Source organism: Lytechinus pictus, chromosome 9, assembly GCF_037042905.1.
Source record: "Lytechinus pictus isolate F3 Inbred chromosome 9, Lp3.0, whole genome shotgun sequence".
Classification (NCBI taxonomy): domain Eukaryota; kingdom Metazoa; phylum Echinodermata; class Echinoidea; order Temnopleuroida; family Toxopneustidae; genus Lytechinus; species Lytechinus pictus.
In genome coordinates, this window is record NC_087253.1 from 8781379 (window position 1) to 8797622 (window position 16244).

The window sequence follows — 16244 nt, forward strand, 5'->3', positions numbered from 1 at the left end:
GTCCGTACTGTGCTGTGTCGAACTCGGTCAGTGAATTCCGAATCGTTTAGGAATTCAGACACTCCTCACGCAAGCATTGTTATGCTAATCGGATACTTCTGCTAAGAAAAGAAAATGTATTGGGTTGGGACTTTGACCTACGATATCGTGATTTATTCCCCATTCACCCGATCTAATCATCTGTAACAACTCACCTTAGACATTATCCATATCCAGGCGAGGGATGTGCGCACGTATACACGACCCACACATGTTGAATCATTTCAGCTGTATTGAGGGTGTTATATTTGAATAATCGCACGTTCTTGCCGATAATTGCGATCAATACAACCAGAGCCGTAGTTGAAGGGAAACAACATCCACAAGCGATCGATCGAAGTAGCGTAAGTAAACACAGATATAGAATGGCACTGGCTTTACAATTTTCATATTTTAAAGGTTACTGCATTGGTGATGCTCATTGCCACGCACAAGCTTACTAGCATGACTAGAGTGACATTTGCTCCAGCGACAACTGCTCCGATGGAAAATCTGCACGTTAACAAAAACATAAAACTTAACCTCCAAAACTGAATAAACGTTAGATTATTCTGAACCAAAATCCCTTTTACAATCATACCTCTAACCCTAAATATGGCATCTGAGGTATTAAGCCCGCAGCAATTGTCGCAGGAGAAAATGCCATTATCAATTACCTTCACCATCACAAACTGGATCTTTATTCTAAAATAATTGCACGAGCGCCTTCGTCGTTGACCTTCCAGCAAATTTAAAACAATCATTCAATTTCTTCTCATTTTCTTGTCCCCCGGCCTACCCCAAAACAAACTCCCAATTGCGCTCTGATTTGCAAAGGTAGGTCGGGGAAGGGCGGGTCCAGTCGGATCGGACACAATAGATTTAGAGTCCGACTTTTATGCAAGAAATGGAAGGCGTATAGTTTATCCAACTTGACTAGAGTTTGAACACTTGTGATATCAGTTGAAGTTGAAGCACCGTCTCTCCTTAATTATTCATTTCCTTCTTTACTTCTTAGAAAACGTTTCTAACGACAAGGCCATGCACCCTACCGGTTTCTGTGTCACACAGAACTGAAGGCCCCTACCTGCCAGCAGGTTTGCCATAGAGCTACCGAACCGTTTACTAGATCCTCTCCTGTAACCCATAGCACCACTTAGTATATTCACCCACGTAATCCGGAACAGCCCTGGAAATTTGCATCCACAATCAGATTTTCTAATCATCAGATCGCCTAACACCATTAATAAGTGTTTTAGCGGGGGGGGGGGGGGTGGGGGTCATTGCATCATAAAAGAAAATGTTATGATCCATGAAAGTTATTTTTCATGTAATATTGTTTTTCATGTAATATGAAAGGAAATGGGCCAACTATTGAACCCTGTGTCACACCAAAGTCACAACATTTATTTCATGTTTGTTCTCGCAGAATAGGCCTACCATAATTTGACCAGTGGACATTGTGACGTCATGGCTGTTGAGGTTGTTCAGAAGGATACGGGATACCTATTGGAAGGACCTCATTGGGACGACGTCACCAATACCCTTCTGTATGTTGATATTTTTAACAAGTTCGTTCATTCTTACAACTCCGTGCCAAAGGAAGCTAAAAAGGTCGAGGTCCGTAAGTATGATTTGGTCATATTGTAGGGACCAATGATTCCATTGTCAAACACTAATTATTTTAGTAAAGCTATTGGAAAAGTGTGAATATTTTCGATGGTAAGCCCAGAAATGGATCATAATCAGATAATATACTTGCCATTGATAAGTATGTTCAAGTATTCTTAAATAGCTATTCTTAAATAATAAACTTCCTTCCTTTTCAACATACAATGGTGCCGCCTATGCCAGGAGTGTTACTACATTGGACTTGGACATATCGGATAATCACTTGAAATTCATAATGGGGTCACGAGATACAATTTTCAAGGTTATAGGAAGGCAAAGGTCAAATATTCGATAATGAAAATTTATATCCATAAACACTATGAAGCCCGCTTTTTGAACTCGGGTATAAACTTTGGTCTAAAGTTGTAGTTTAACTCGAGATATTATAAAGATATGTGTCATAAATCAATGAATCATATTAAGTTTGAGGGTCTATCATTGATTTCACCCATGCAGTGGCGTACTGAGCCAAAATATTGAGGGAGCCAGATATGGTGGATATCGAGCAAAATTTATAAAATGTTGCGAGCGAAGGGAGCAAGCAAAAATGTCTACATTTTTATTTTTTAATATTTCACCTTCTCTCTTTCCCTTTCCTTCCTTTTTTTCTTGGTCGAGAAAAAAATCTAGAGGGGGTTATATCTAGATAAATGGCGCTAACTACATGTCCATTCCTATCATCATGAATATAATTATGAAATATGAAACATTACACGCATAATTGCTGGGTGTTTCCATAAGAAACTGTATATTGCAGTGTCGTACAGATGGGGGTAGGGGGGGGGGGGTGGCGGCTCTTCCCCCTTAAAAATTACGACCAAGAAAAAAAGAGACAAGGAGAGAAAAGGAAAGCAAAATAAATTGTCAAAATTTTGCTCGCTCGCATCTTTTTATAAATTCTACGCCATACGCCATATCTTGCTCCCTCAACATTATGGTACATTGCGCAACTAGTAGGCCTATATTGTTGTTTAATTGATCATTTTGAATATTCTCCTGTTTATAATCATGATAATAATTACAATTTGACACCCGATTCATCCAGGTGATGCCGTAGGGGCAACTGTGACCACAACCAGTGGAAGAACTATGGCGTGTGTTGGACGAGAGGTGGGCTACATCAACTGGGATGCCGGAAAATTCGAAACATTTTGTGAAATAGATATAAAAAAGGGAACCAGATTCAATGACTGCAAGTGCGATCCAGCAGGAAGATTCTGGTTAGGTAATTTGATAAAGTATTAATCGATCCATTTCTTCAACTAAACTTGGTACAGCCAGAAGAATTAGGAAAATATTATCGGACATTAAAGGTGCACCTTATAGCGCTTAGTGCTTGTTGTTAAAGCAAAGACTTCCGAGGAAAAGTACGGACTATTTTACAGAATCATATTATAACGATGAGAATGAGCCTAATCTATAAACAACAGTTATTAATATTGTTATTTATAATAGAAATTGTTGGAGTTAAAGGGCGTTCCAGGCGCGTATCCATGATTTTGCACCCCGTAGTGCCGGACCTAGTTTTGGTGCCCCTGTGAACTTTTCGGAAAATGGCGCCCCCACCCACCAGGCAATCATAGATACCTTAAACTGTTAAATGCAATTTGAATTATGTTATTTCATAATCACGAGAGAAGAAGGCAATCGATGACCACTTTTTTTTAAACGTGTTAATTAAAAGAAAATATTTATTTATTTATTTATTTATTAAAATGTCTTTATACAGGATAACAGGCTCAGATTAACTGTTTTTCAGCCTGGTCCTGTTAACATAAAATAACAATATATACATAATAGATAAAAGAGTAACTTGGGTAATGTACAGTAATGAGTGAATTCAATAACATTTAAAATCAGAATTATCACTAATACCAAATTGTTTAGAGATAAGATACACTACCAGTCACAATTCCCAGACTCAGCACTACCTGCCTCAGCCAGAGAACAATAGAATCAGTGGACTAATTCCATTGCTCTCCGGCCGAAACGGGCAATAGTGATTCAAAGAACGGTGACTAGTACTGTATTCTTTTTTTTTTTAATTGACGAAATGTGAAAACTATCCTGTAGACAAAACAATAGCTGTGAGATATAAATTAAGATGCATGATATCAATGACAAAGTAAGTACAATATTTAACAAAATTTATGAAGGAAATTAAGAATATAATTATTATCATTGAGCATTTACTAGACTTAATTATAAAATTTTACAAAATAAATATCACCAAGTTAAGTAATGGAAGCTTATTTACTAAGAGTACGAATTATATTACATAAAAATTATTCGTTCCAACATATTTGATATCTCAAATCATTAGCACAATTCAAAACGAGAAAAATAAAGTAAAATGGAACAAAAAGCATATAATATCAATTTTTGAAATAAAACTTCTTATAAATCAATTTAAATGTTTCGATAGTTTGTGCATTTTGAATATTATGGGGTATGTCGTTCCATCGTTTGGCACCGGAAAATCTGAGAGCTTGTTTGAAAATTGAAAGGTGAACAACGGGTGCAACTACGTTAAGGCTATCATTATTTCTTGTATGGTAATTATGTCGGTCACATACCATTTCAATGTCATTACAAAGTTGGGGAGGGGCTAATCCATGTATACATTTAAACATTTGTGTGGCAAGAAAGTATTCTTTTCGTTCATCCATATCAGTCCAGGATAGGTTTTTTTCAAGTGTTTTAAGAGAAATATTTTGATCAAAGTTTCCAGTTATGTAACATCCATAAATATGTTGCAATACCACTTTCTGAAAAGAATAAATGCGACCAAAAACCATAGAATTTTAGGGACTTTTGGGTTTCTATTTAGTTTAACTTTTCAAAAGAGTCGTCAGGTGGTAGGCCCTTCTAAAATTGTGTGTGCGGGAGCTGTAATTTCTTTACCAGAGGCGGATCCAGCTTTCGCCAACAGGGGGGGGGGGGGGGAATATTTTCATCTATAATATGTGTCCCGATTGGACGTTCTAAGCAACTTTGCAACCGTAAACATGATTAGTATATTGACGCTAGCTGAACAGTTTTGCTATTCTGACCTCAAATTTGGAAAATCTATAAGCACTTTAAGTAATCAAGAATAGGATTATCTCAACCTTTTGTGCGAGCGCAAAGCGCGAGCTGACAATTTGTTAATTTCCGACCCGAAACTGGACATTCTAAGCACTTTTTGTAATCATGAACACGATGGGTATATATCTAAATAATTGATGCAAGCGCGAAGCGCCAGCTGAAATTTTAGATATTCTAACCTAAAATTTGGACATTATAAGCACTATTGCTAATCATGAACAGGATGGGTTTCTAACAAATCATTTAATGCGAGCGCGATGGCGAGTTTAAAATTTGTTGATATTCCGATCCAAGGTTGGGCATTCTAAGCATTTAATCTAACCATGAACAGGATCGTCACTTTATTTATCTCACCATTTTATGCGAGCGCAAAGCGCAGGCTGACAATTATTGAATTTCCGACCCAAAAGTGGACATTCTCAGCACTTTTTGTAACCATGAACAGGATGGGTAGCTATTTAAACAATTGCGCGAGCGCGAGCTGAAAAATGATATTCTGACCTAAAATTTGGATATTCTAAGCACTCTTGGTAATCATGAACAGGATGGTCATCTCATTTAGCAATTGATGCGAGCGCGAAGCGCGAGCTGAACATTTTTATATTCTGCATTAAGATTTCGACATCATAAGCACTTTCTGTAATTATGAACATCTAATTAAGTGCGAACTGAACATTTTTTATATTCTTACCCAAAACTTCTCATTCAAAGCACATTTTGTGACCATGAACAGGATGAGTATCTATCTAAACAATTGATGCGAGCTCGAAGCGCGAGCTGAAAATTTTCTATATTCTGATTTCAAATTTGGACATTCGAGTAAGCATTTTTGGTAGTCATGAACAGGACGAGTGTCAAACAAAACATTTTATGCTAGCGCGAAGCGCGAGCTGAAAATTTATGATCTTCCGACCCAAACTTAGACATTGTACATGTTGTACGCACTTTATCCAACCATGAACAGGATTGTCACCTTCCTAAACAATTGATCCGAGCGCGAAGAGCGAAAAGATTTTTTTTATATTCTGACCTAAAATTTTGACTTTCTAAAGACTTTTGGTAATCATGAACAGGATGGGCATCCAACTAAGCATTAATTTTGATGCGAGCAAACATGAGTTTGGCGCCCCCATGTGAAACATGAATTTGGCGCCCTGGTCAAACATCAAATTGGAACCCAGAAAGGTCGAATATGAATTTGGCGCCCTGTTGCACCCACAAATGTAATAACGCCCACAAATGTAATAACGCCCACAAATGTAATAACACTTTACCCACAAATGTAATAACGCCCACAATTGTAATAACACTTTACCCACAAATGTAATAATTTTTGATCGCCCACAAATGTAATAATGACTTTACCCACAAATGTAATAAATTTGAAGGGATTTTTGGACAATTCGTTCTAAACTAAAATCCTATAGTGATGCGTTCATATAGCACAAAATTGCAAAGTCTTTTTTCCAGACCCGATTAAATAAAAAATTATAACATAATTTAAAGTCTTTTTTCCAGACCCGGTTGTTTAAAAAATTACAACATAAGTCCAAAGTCTTTTTTCCAGACCCAGTTATTAAAAAAATTATAATATAAGTCCAAACTAAGATACCATAATGATATTCCAGTGGAATAAAAATAAAAATCGAGCTTAGTCTTTTCTCCAAACCCTGTTATTCGAAAATTATAAATAACAATACAACAACAACAAAAATAGTATAAAGACCCCACAATCTTATTAATGCTGGGTAACATAGACATATAGCATAGTCTTTCAGCCGGACCCTGTTATTTTTTTTTCAAAATAACGCTAACAGTAATAATAAGAACATTTCAAATCTAAGACCAAACAATCCTTCAACCTAAGAACCTGTTTTAAAAAGAGGTTTAGAGCATTGTCTTTATTCCAGACCTAATCATAAAAAAAATACAAAAAAAAAATCTTCTAACATAAGACTATATCATATTCTCACTCTTCTGGAATAACACGAGTTTTAAAACATACTCTTTTCTCCAGACCCGGTTATTTAAAAAAATGAATTATTATTATTATTTTTTTTTTTTTTTTATTTCGGCAGTGAAAAGTATAGAAATTGGTACAGTGAAGTACAATACATAATAAACATAACAGAGTATAGATTGAGCACCCACTGGACTGCCAGGGTCAAATAAAGTTAACTGAATTACTGTAGTCAATGAAGACCATTTGACCCTATCCAGTGGGTGCTTACATAAAACAGAAGCGGATAAAAGAGTGAGTATGAACAAAAAGGTTTAAGATCAATTATAATAGAATAACATAGGTCTACTTGATATCACTTCATCTTAACTTAAAATATCAATATCAATGAATTTAAATTTAAAAATAAAATAGTCGCTACGAAGATATAAAAACAACAAGGATAACTGCCACAAACACAATCCTAAATAATAAACTCCTGCAAAAATAAACATGGTCATTCATCACCGGCTAAGCACAAAATTGTTTCTTAGCTCATTCGTCCATGAGATAAGTGAGTTAACAACCACCCCAGAGCGCAAACTTACCGGCAATTCATCCCAGTAACGGGGAAAAGAATTAATAGCTGATAGATGAAGTCGATTTGTTCGCGCTCGGAGGTGGTTGAACTTCACGTCCTCCAAATGCCGACTGTTAATGATAATGGAACATCTAACTGCATCACAACGTACAATACTATACAAAGCCTTGAGAACATAAAATAGTAGTGAAAATTTCCTCCTTGATTCCAATGTTTGCCAGTTGAGTTTTAATAATCTGTCATGATAGGACATTTCTTGTCTTTTTTGTTTGAGTATTATGCGGGTGGCTCGTCTCTGAACATTTTCGACCTTTTGGGATAGATATTTCGTATGCAAGTGCCAAGCTGGTTGACCGTACTCAAGAATCGGAAGAACAATTGTTTTGAACAAGGAGAATATGGAAGATGCGGTCAAGGACTTAGAGACTGACAATACAAAACCGAGCATACGATTTGCTTTCTTAACAATGTGTTCAACGTGAGTATTCCATTGTAACTTATTATTAAGCATTATTCCTAGATACTTGTATTGCTGAACTGATTCTAGAACAATATTGTCATAAGTATAATAAGGTACTCCAGGGTTCTTTGCCCATGTTATCCGTAGAACTTTAGATTTGGATGAATTAATACGCATTCTATTGTTCGTACACCATGAATGAATATTATCAATATCGTTTTGCAACTGACAACTATCAGAGGGTGTAAATATTGGTCTGTATAATAACGTATCGTCAGCAAAAAGTGCACATGGTGATATGGTTTGGGAGAGAAGGTCATTTATAAACAAATTAAAGAGACACGGCCCTAAAACACTGCCTAAAACACTGCCTTGCGGTACACCAGAATTAAAAAAACTTCAACAGTTCAAATCTAAGACCAATCTTACAAAAGTTACACCCTTACTGGGTGTAACTGGGTGTAAAAATATGTATTTACCCCGCATCCAGTTTTTTTTTTAAATTATACTAAGACCCCTACAAAACACGACAGTATACGACAGGCTATTGAGTTATGTGGCAAAATGTCTCTTTTTTCTAATACAAGTTTATTACAAAATAAGTATTCGGAATTTAGATCCAATGTTAATGTATATAATGATATTAGATTGGTTGATAGTATTATTTCATTAAGTAAATTGACAGTTAGGAAAATATATTATGAATTGATCCAAGTAAAAACTGAAGAATCTAGAGTAGAGGAATTTTGGTGTAATACCTTAGTATTTGACTGTTTACCAATTTGGACAGATGTTTGGTTATTTAAGTTAAAGTTAGTTAAGGATAATGTACTTGTCAATTTTAATTTTAAGTTCATGCATAATATTTTGGCAACACCAGCTAACCTTTTTAGATGGAAATTAAAAGAAAATGACCAATGTTTTTACTGTGATAAAAAAGGTAATTGCAGTCATATGTTTTTCTCTTGTAACATAATGATAATATTTTGGAAAAAAGTTGAAGAAAATGTACAGAAATATATTTTGCCAAATTTTCATTTCCAGCCATGTCATATATTATCATGAATTTCATTTAGATCAAAAGAAAAAAATGATGTAGATATAATTTTGAATTATGCTTTATATACCATTTATAAATGTTTCGCTGGAAAAGAATCTAAAAGGAAAATAACGATTCAAAGGCTGTTTAATATTTTGTTTTACCTATTAAGATATCGTTTACAGATAGAAGAAAATGTGAAATCCAGAAAACCATGTATTTCCCTCCAGAAATGGAGGCAAATGTTAGCACTGTGAATATATTTTGTTTGATGAATAAAGAAGACCAGCAATGGTTATTTTACCAAAAAAAATAAAATAATAATGCATGGGTAAAGCAAACATCCTTTCTCCAGACTTGGTTATTATTTGAAAAAAAAGATAGTTTTTACAAATATTCTAAAACGAATACCCAATAATCTGATTACTGTGGAATAACATGAAGATCGATTGTAGACTTTTCTCCAGACAAAGTTATTTCAAGAATAAAAAAGCAATAAAACCCAACCCCAACAACGAATCTAAAAACCAACAATCATCCAAATTAAGACCACATGTTTAGAGCGATGTCTTTATTCCAGACCCAGTCATTTAAAAAATAATTCAAACAGTCTTAAAAACACAAGACTTTGTCATATTCTTATTCCTGTGGAATAACACGAGTATTATGCTTAGTCTTTCGTCTAGACCCGGTTATTTAAAAAATAAAGAAATATTGAAAAAAAAAAAAAAAATTCAAAATTAAGCCCAGTTAAAATGCTTGGGTTTAGAGTGTTGTCTGTACTCCACACCCAGTTCTCTGAAAAATACAAATTAAGCGAAACTTTAATCTTAAAACTTAATCCCAGCATCTTCTAAACTATTAAAACCCTGTGATAACGCATACCACGAAAACGACAAAATCAATCATCGGCGTAAATGTTCATATCTGAATGATACGCACCTTAAAACCCAAGTTAACAAAACAACGTTATTCTACATCAATGATATTGTGGGGTCTTTGTTGATATAGTTTGTTTGTTTTTATTGTTTCTTATAATTTCCTATTTTGAAATAACTGAGTCTGGAGCAAAGACTACACCAAAGGTCTTTGTTTTGTTGTTTTAGTTTGGACTTATATTATAATTTTCGAAGCAACTGGATCTGGAAAAAAGACTTTGAACTTATATTATAATTTTTGAAACAACCGGGTCTGGAAAAAAAGACTGTGAACTTGCAGTATAATTTTTGAAACAACTGGGTCTGGAAAAAAGACTTTGAACTTATATTATAATTTTTGAAACAACCGGGTCTGGAAAAAAAGACTGTGAACTTACAGTATAATTTTTGAAACAACTGGGTCTGGAAAAAAGACTTTGAACTTATATTATAATTTATGAAACAACCGGGTCTGGAAAAAAAGACTTTGAACTTATATTATAATTATTGAAACAACCGGGTCTGGAAGAAAAGACTTTGGAGTATATTATACTTTCTTTATTAACCGGGTCTGGAAAAAAAAGACTTTGCACTTTTGTGCTTTATGAACGTATTACTATAGGATTTCAGTTTAGAACGGATTCGCCAAAAATCCCTCCAAGTTAACTTTATTACATTTGTGGGTAAAGTCATTATTACATTTGTGGGCGATCAAAATTATTACATTTGTGGGTAAAGTGTTATTACATTTGTGGGCGATTATTACATTTGTGGGTGTAACACGCCCCCCTCCCTAGGTTAAACATGAATTTGGCGCCCCTATGTCGAACATCAATTCGGCAACCCATAGGTCAAACATAAATTTGGCGCCCCAACAGGTACGTCGAACATCAATTCGGCGCAACTTAGTAAAACATTATTTCGGCGCCCCCCTAGGTTGGACATCAAATCGGCCCCCTATGTTGAACATCAATTGGACGCCCCAAGGTAAAATCAAAATTCGGCGCCCCCTAGGTTGAACATCATTTCGGCGCCCCCAAGTCCAATATCAATTCGGCGCCCCCTATATCGAACTTCAATTTGGCGCCCCTAAGCAAAACATCAATCCGGCGCCCCCTCCCCTCTTCTGCTTTTTCCCCTTTTCTCTTTCTTTCCCTCCGTTTTTCATCTTTTTATTTCCCTCTCTTTTCTTTTTCTTTTTGGTGCCCCCTTTTTCATCTAACCGGGGGCCAGGGCCCAGAAAGACCCCCCCCCCCAGAATACGCACAATCATTCCACAAGAAAATGATTTCATGACAGTGGCATAAGGTTATGGGCTTACTTGCGCCGACATTAGTAGTATTGGAGCCTGTTGGGAGTGGTGGTGATGGTGGGTTTTTGCTATTTTTTAAACAAAGAAGTAGCATGAATTTGAATAGTGGTAAAACATAATAGGGGCATTGATAATCATAACTACATGTATAACGATTATTTATATCAATTGATCCGTTCTCCCTCTTTTTCGCCTGCTTTTCCCTTACTTAAAGGCACGATGGCTGTCCAAGATCCGTCGACAAGCTCGGAAGAAACCAAAAAAGGACAGGGCTCCCTCTTTTGTTTGAGTCCCGACAAAACAGTCCGAGAGTTTGTGCAGAAGGGCACACATGAGTATTACAGACCCCCATTCACTCACGTGTTATATCATAGCTCATCAAAAAATCATTAAAAATCAATCCCTCGATAGATTTTGCTTTAATCCATTGACATACATGTAAGTCACAATTAACAGTACATTAAGACTTGATATGTTAATCAGGTACTTGCCCAGCTCAATCAAAAGTTAAATGGCCTGAAATAAGACTAACCATAATTTCGGCCAGTTCATTGCCAGAAAAACCAAAACTGCATTGTGGGTAATAATAATTAAAATGAAATACAAAAATGCAGTCTAGCCTCCCCAAACGCCTTAATTATGAAAGAGTATGAACACAGCATTATCTCTATCGTTTTTATTTTGATATACAAACATTTGATCTATTTTTAATGAATTATTTTAATCAATAAAGTCATGTGATCTTTACTTACGCCTGTCCGGCATGCTTTGCGCGCAGATGAATTACTCTCGTGTGCCCAGAATGTACGTAGGTTTTCCCTTGCTTTGTTTAGAAGGGGGGGGGGAACTGTAAAGTTAATTTGACGATCCTTTTATGATTTTGGTTAAAATAGTTTGTTGATTGCAACTGTGCCATTAAGTAGCGCAAAATTTGAAGGAAAAAAAGCGAAATATTTCGACTCTAACGGTTCAGATGTTACAGCGTGCTCTGGATATTATTAAGAGGCAAATTATTTTTCGTTCAATTTTCTCATGTGTTACTATCCTTCGGTATTAAAAAAAATGTTTTCATGCTTTTACTTGAGAAACCAAGGGGATGGCGCTTTAAAAATGTCAGAATCCCTATTAATACTATACCAGGGTAAGAAGGGTGAATTAGGGAGAAAGGTCATTATAATTGCATTGCCTGTTAGAAATGACTCAAAGCTTATCTACAATTTATCAGTGTAACATTTTTCTACTCATCCACGGTGTCGATGCTTTTGATTATAACATCGAAACTGGTGAAATTGGTACGAATTATCCCATATTCTCTTAAAAACAAAAACGAGATCGTTAATGATAAAAGCAAACATGTCAAATGTTTGTCTGAATCTGGATGTATACGATGCAGTGCCTTACTGGGCACAAACGCTTCGTTATTATTAAACGCAATAGGTCGCTTGCCTTTATACACTTTAAGAAAAGAGGGGATATGAAAAAGAAAGATGCCCTGGGTTATGAATTTTCTCTTATTATAGAGAGGTGACTTCAAAGAGCAGACAAAGTTTTCACAGGATATTTTGTTTAGGTTGCTACTGAAAGCTTTTAATAGATGTAAACCCCTATTTCGACTCAGAAGAAATATCATTATTCAACATTTTTGGTTGGTCGGCAAGAAAAAAAAATTATGAAGGGGTCAAAAAGAGTGAAATTATCACGTTACGAAAATTATGTTCAAAAGGGTTGGGGTCTTTTTTGCTCATTCGCTTTGATTCGCTCGCTCACGACTTTTCTCGGAATTGCACCTCTTCGAAACTTTTGCCTCATTCGTTTGTTATTATAATAACAAAGTATGGTACTTTATCTTAATATTTTTAAGTAGGTCCCAATTAAGGAAAACACGCATACCATCAACCAGAGAAGGTTCACAAAGAGGTCATAAACAACTGTCTATTGATAAATGCCCCTGAGCATTCGAATTTTAATTCAGTTCAGTTTATTTCCATCATTCACATAATATACAAACATTTTCATTGGTTGACATGGGTATAACATATCATGAAATGGAATAAATGGTTCTTGAGACAAATAGGAGTTTATTCACAATGATAATTAAAACCAGAAAAGAATGGGGGGGGGGCTAAGTTGAAAGCATAACTTGTGAGTTATAGTCATATGCAGAGCTCTTCCGAATTTATCCTATTCTTCTTTATCTTCTTCAAATTCCTTATGAAACCTCACAGCAAACAGACGACAGGCAATCAGCGTTCCAAAGTCAGACGGTGTACCGGATGGTATGTGTATTGATGATGAGGGTATGCTATGGGTCGCCTTGTTTGATGGATGGGCTGTTAACAGATATAACCCCAAAACAGGTAAGTAGATTAATAAGAGTGAGTTTCTTCAAAATATTTATTTATTTATATATTTATATATTTATATATTTATATATTTATATATTTATATATTTATATATTTATATATTTATATATTTATATATTTATATATTTATATATTTATTTATATATTTATATATTTATTTATTTATTTGTTATGAAACCCATGGCGCCCATTCTTTCGGCAAGAAATTGATCAAGGTGGCATTTTCAGTTATGTAAACTGATTTCCTCAAGGGCCTAGAGATTAAAAAAGATCAATGTGTTCAATAATACGAACAATACATCAAATTACTTACGGGCAGAGCCTATGCAAAACAAATAATTATTTTTATTTAAAATCTGATGTGCGTTTTTAATGTATCTGTAGTTTATTTATGTTTGTTGTGTACATAATTTGGGAGGATCATTTCCAACAAACGATTTATGTGCTTTTTATGCTACTACCACCAAAGATATTTGTATTACCAAGTATGTTTTTATATTATGTATGAATTTTAAAATATCTTTAAGTGGAAATAAATGAATTGAATTATCAAACTATTTTTGGATACTGTTATAACACTCATACAAAGGGATTATTGACTTGTTTGCTAATTGTGAATTTGTTTGCCTACTGTGAAATGGTTTCCTTTTTTATTTTATTTTTGCTTGTCAATAGAAGTTCCCAATCGAACTCGTTAAAATAATTAAACATTTGATTTGCCCTGATTCTATTACCCCTCTTCACCATCTGGATTCTATTTGAATGATTCCCGCTTAATATGCTTAAAAACTCGTTGATCAATATTTGCTGATACGTTTCATTGATATAAATTCGTACTAGAATTTACCAATTTGAAATTCCCACAATTGTTTTTATCTTTTTTTCCAGGCGAAAAACTTCGGTCCATCAAATTTCCAACCAAGAACATCACAAGCTGTTGCTGGGGCGGGGCCAATCGCAATGAACCTTACGTGACGTGTGCAAAACACTTTCTCAAACCGGATGAACTCAAGGAACAAGATACTGCTGGTTCCATCTTCCGGGTTACTGACCTAGGGGTCAAAGGGGTCAAGTGTGACGTATTCAAAGACAATTAGTGGTGATGTTTTATTCCAAAAAAGTGGGAACCAATTATTTTTCTATTTCTCGTCTTGTAAACATATCATTGATTTAACTTTGAGTCTTGCCCGTTATTCTAATATAATGCCATTTTTGTAAAGATACATGCACCATTCTATGCGGAAGAAATATCGGAGCGTTGCTAATTCGTGACGCTTGATATAATAAATTTGAATTGTTTGGTGAAAAAGACACCATAATTCTTGATTGGAACGTAAAATAATGTCTCGCTTAAATATTTTGTATTCAGTTTAAACAACATGTGCCACTTTTTTATCATTGATGTCAATTATCATAGTTACCATTACTTGCCATAGCAATGTTCAATAAGAAATCATTACTCGGTGATTATGATTTATATTACACGAGTTGTCGACATTACAATGACAATGTTCATGAACAGCGTAACGTGTGCTGCTCCTTTTACAAAAAAATTCATTTCGTCTATTTTTTTTTCGAATTTTTTCAGCTGGAATCTATGACAATCTTGTTTGCCCTGCATTTAATAATAATAATAATAATATACAATTCTTGTATAGCGCATATCACATGAATGATGTCTCTATGCGCTTCCAAAGGACTTGGATATGATTACCCCAGCTGTAGCTTGGCAGTCGTAATTACTAAGATTACAGCGCACACGCATTTCAAGGAATAAATTCGTGCCAGGTACCCATTCACCTCAACTGGGTTGAGTGCAGCACAATGTGGATAAATTTCTTGCCCAAGGAAATTACGCCATGGCTGGGATTCGAACACACGACCCTCTGTTTCAAAGTCCGGAGACTAATCCACTGGGCCACAACGCTCCATCTTCTTCCAGCCGGCAGGGGCGTCCCATAATGTTTGAAAGACAGACCAAAGATGCCTTAAGTGACGTCATATTTTTTTCTAATTATAGCGGTATCATAGAGTCACACATCCTAGAACTCTTATACATTTTGAATTCTTTCTTCCCTTTTTGCCCTCTTCCCCCCTCCTTTCATGTTTTTTTTTTCACTACGTGAAATATCATCGTGATTATAGGGGGAGGTGGTCGCCCACGGCACCCCTCCCCCTGGTATCGCCTACATGTCTTTTGATATTATGAGTTAAACATTCTGTTGCCACTTATGTTCTGTTTCTAAGATAAAATCGTATTAAAAACATATACGCACGCAACATTGTTGTATGACTTATTGACGCGGATAGTATAACAAGGCCCCGTCTTACAAAGAGTTACGACTGATCCAATAAATCTCAACTCTATGGAAATCCATCCATACCATAATTTTTCCTTCAAGAAATTTGCACAATGGCCTCTGTAAACATAAAGAACACTGAATTCTCAAAGAAATGATGAATGTATGGACATACTTCATATCTAGGAATTATTTTGGACAAATTTGCATTTTAGATGTTGACGTTGCTGGCCGTCTATAGTTATGGTTGATCGGATCATTCGCAACTCTTTGTAAGACGGGGCCCAGTAATCAAACGAGAAAGGAGGAAGACTGAGAGAATCAGAGAGAGCCAGATAGAGACAAAAAAAAACTATGGAAGCTTAAAAATGGCCACCCAGACGATCAGAAAATGTCGTCTCGTCATGTCTACATCTCTTAGGGAAAAATATGAGATGACAAGGTCTTAGATTTCGACATGTCTTTACATCTTGTGGGGAGAGATGATCAGATGACAATATCGTGGATCTCGTCATGTCTACATCCAGTGAAAGAGA

General features: G+C 35.4%; 1 protein-coding gene across 1 annotated transcript; it reads left to right on the forward strand.

The window, feature by feature from the left end:
* Positions 1-230: 230 nt before the first annotated feature.
* LOC129280406 (regucalcin-like) lies at positions 231-15606 on the forward strand. Its single transcript, XM_064105058.1, has 6 exons — positions 231-383; positions 1448-1642; positions 2735-2927; positions 12251-12336; positions 13270-13401; positions 14297-15606. Exons 2-6 carry the CDS (start codon positions 1489-1491, stop codon positions 14503-14505), a joined length of 774 nt encoding a protein of 257 aa, XP_063961128.1. The 5' UTR covers positions 231-383; positions 1448-1488; the 3' UTR covers positions 14506-15606.
* The last annotated feature ends 638 nt before the right edge of the window (positions 15607-16244 follow it).

What these genes read in the sequence shown, in the direction of transcription:
- LOC129280406 (XM_064105058.1), top strand. Translation starts at nt 1,489, where the DNA reads ATGGCTGTTGAGGTTGTTCAGAAGGATACGGGATACCTATTGGAAGGA. An exon ending in TGGTTAGGTAATTTGATAAA is followed by an intron (nt 2,928 to 12,250) that starts GTATTAATCGAT and finishes AATGACTCAAAG; the next exon opens with CTTATCTACAATTTATCAGT. An exon ending in CAGATATAACCCCAAAACAG is followed by an intron (nt 13,402 to 14,296) that starts GTAAGTAGATTA and finishes CTTTTTTTCCAG; the next exon opens with GCGAAAAACTTCGGTCCATC.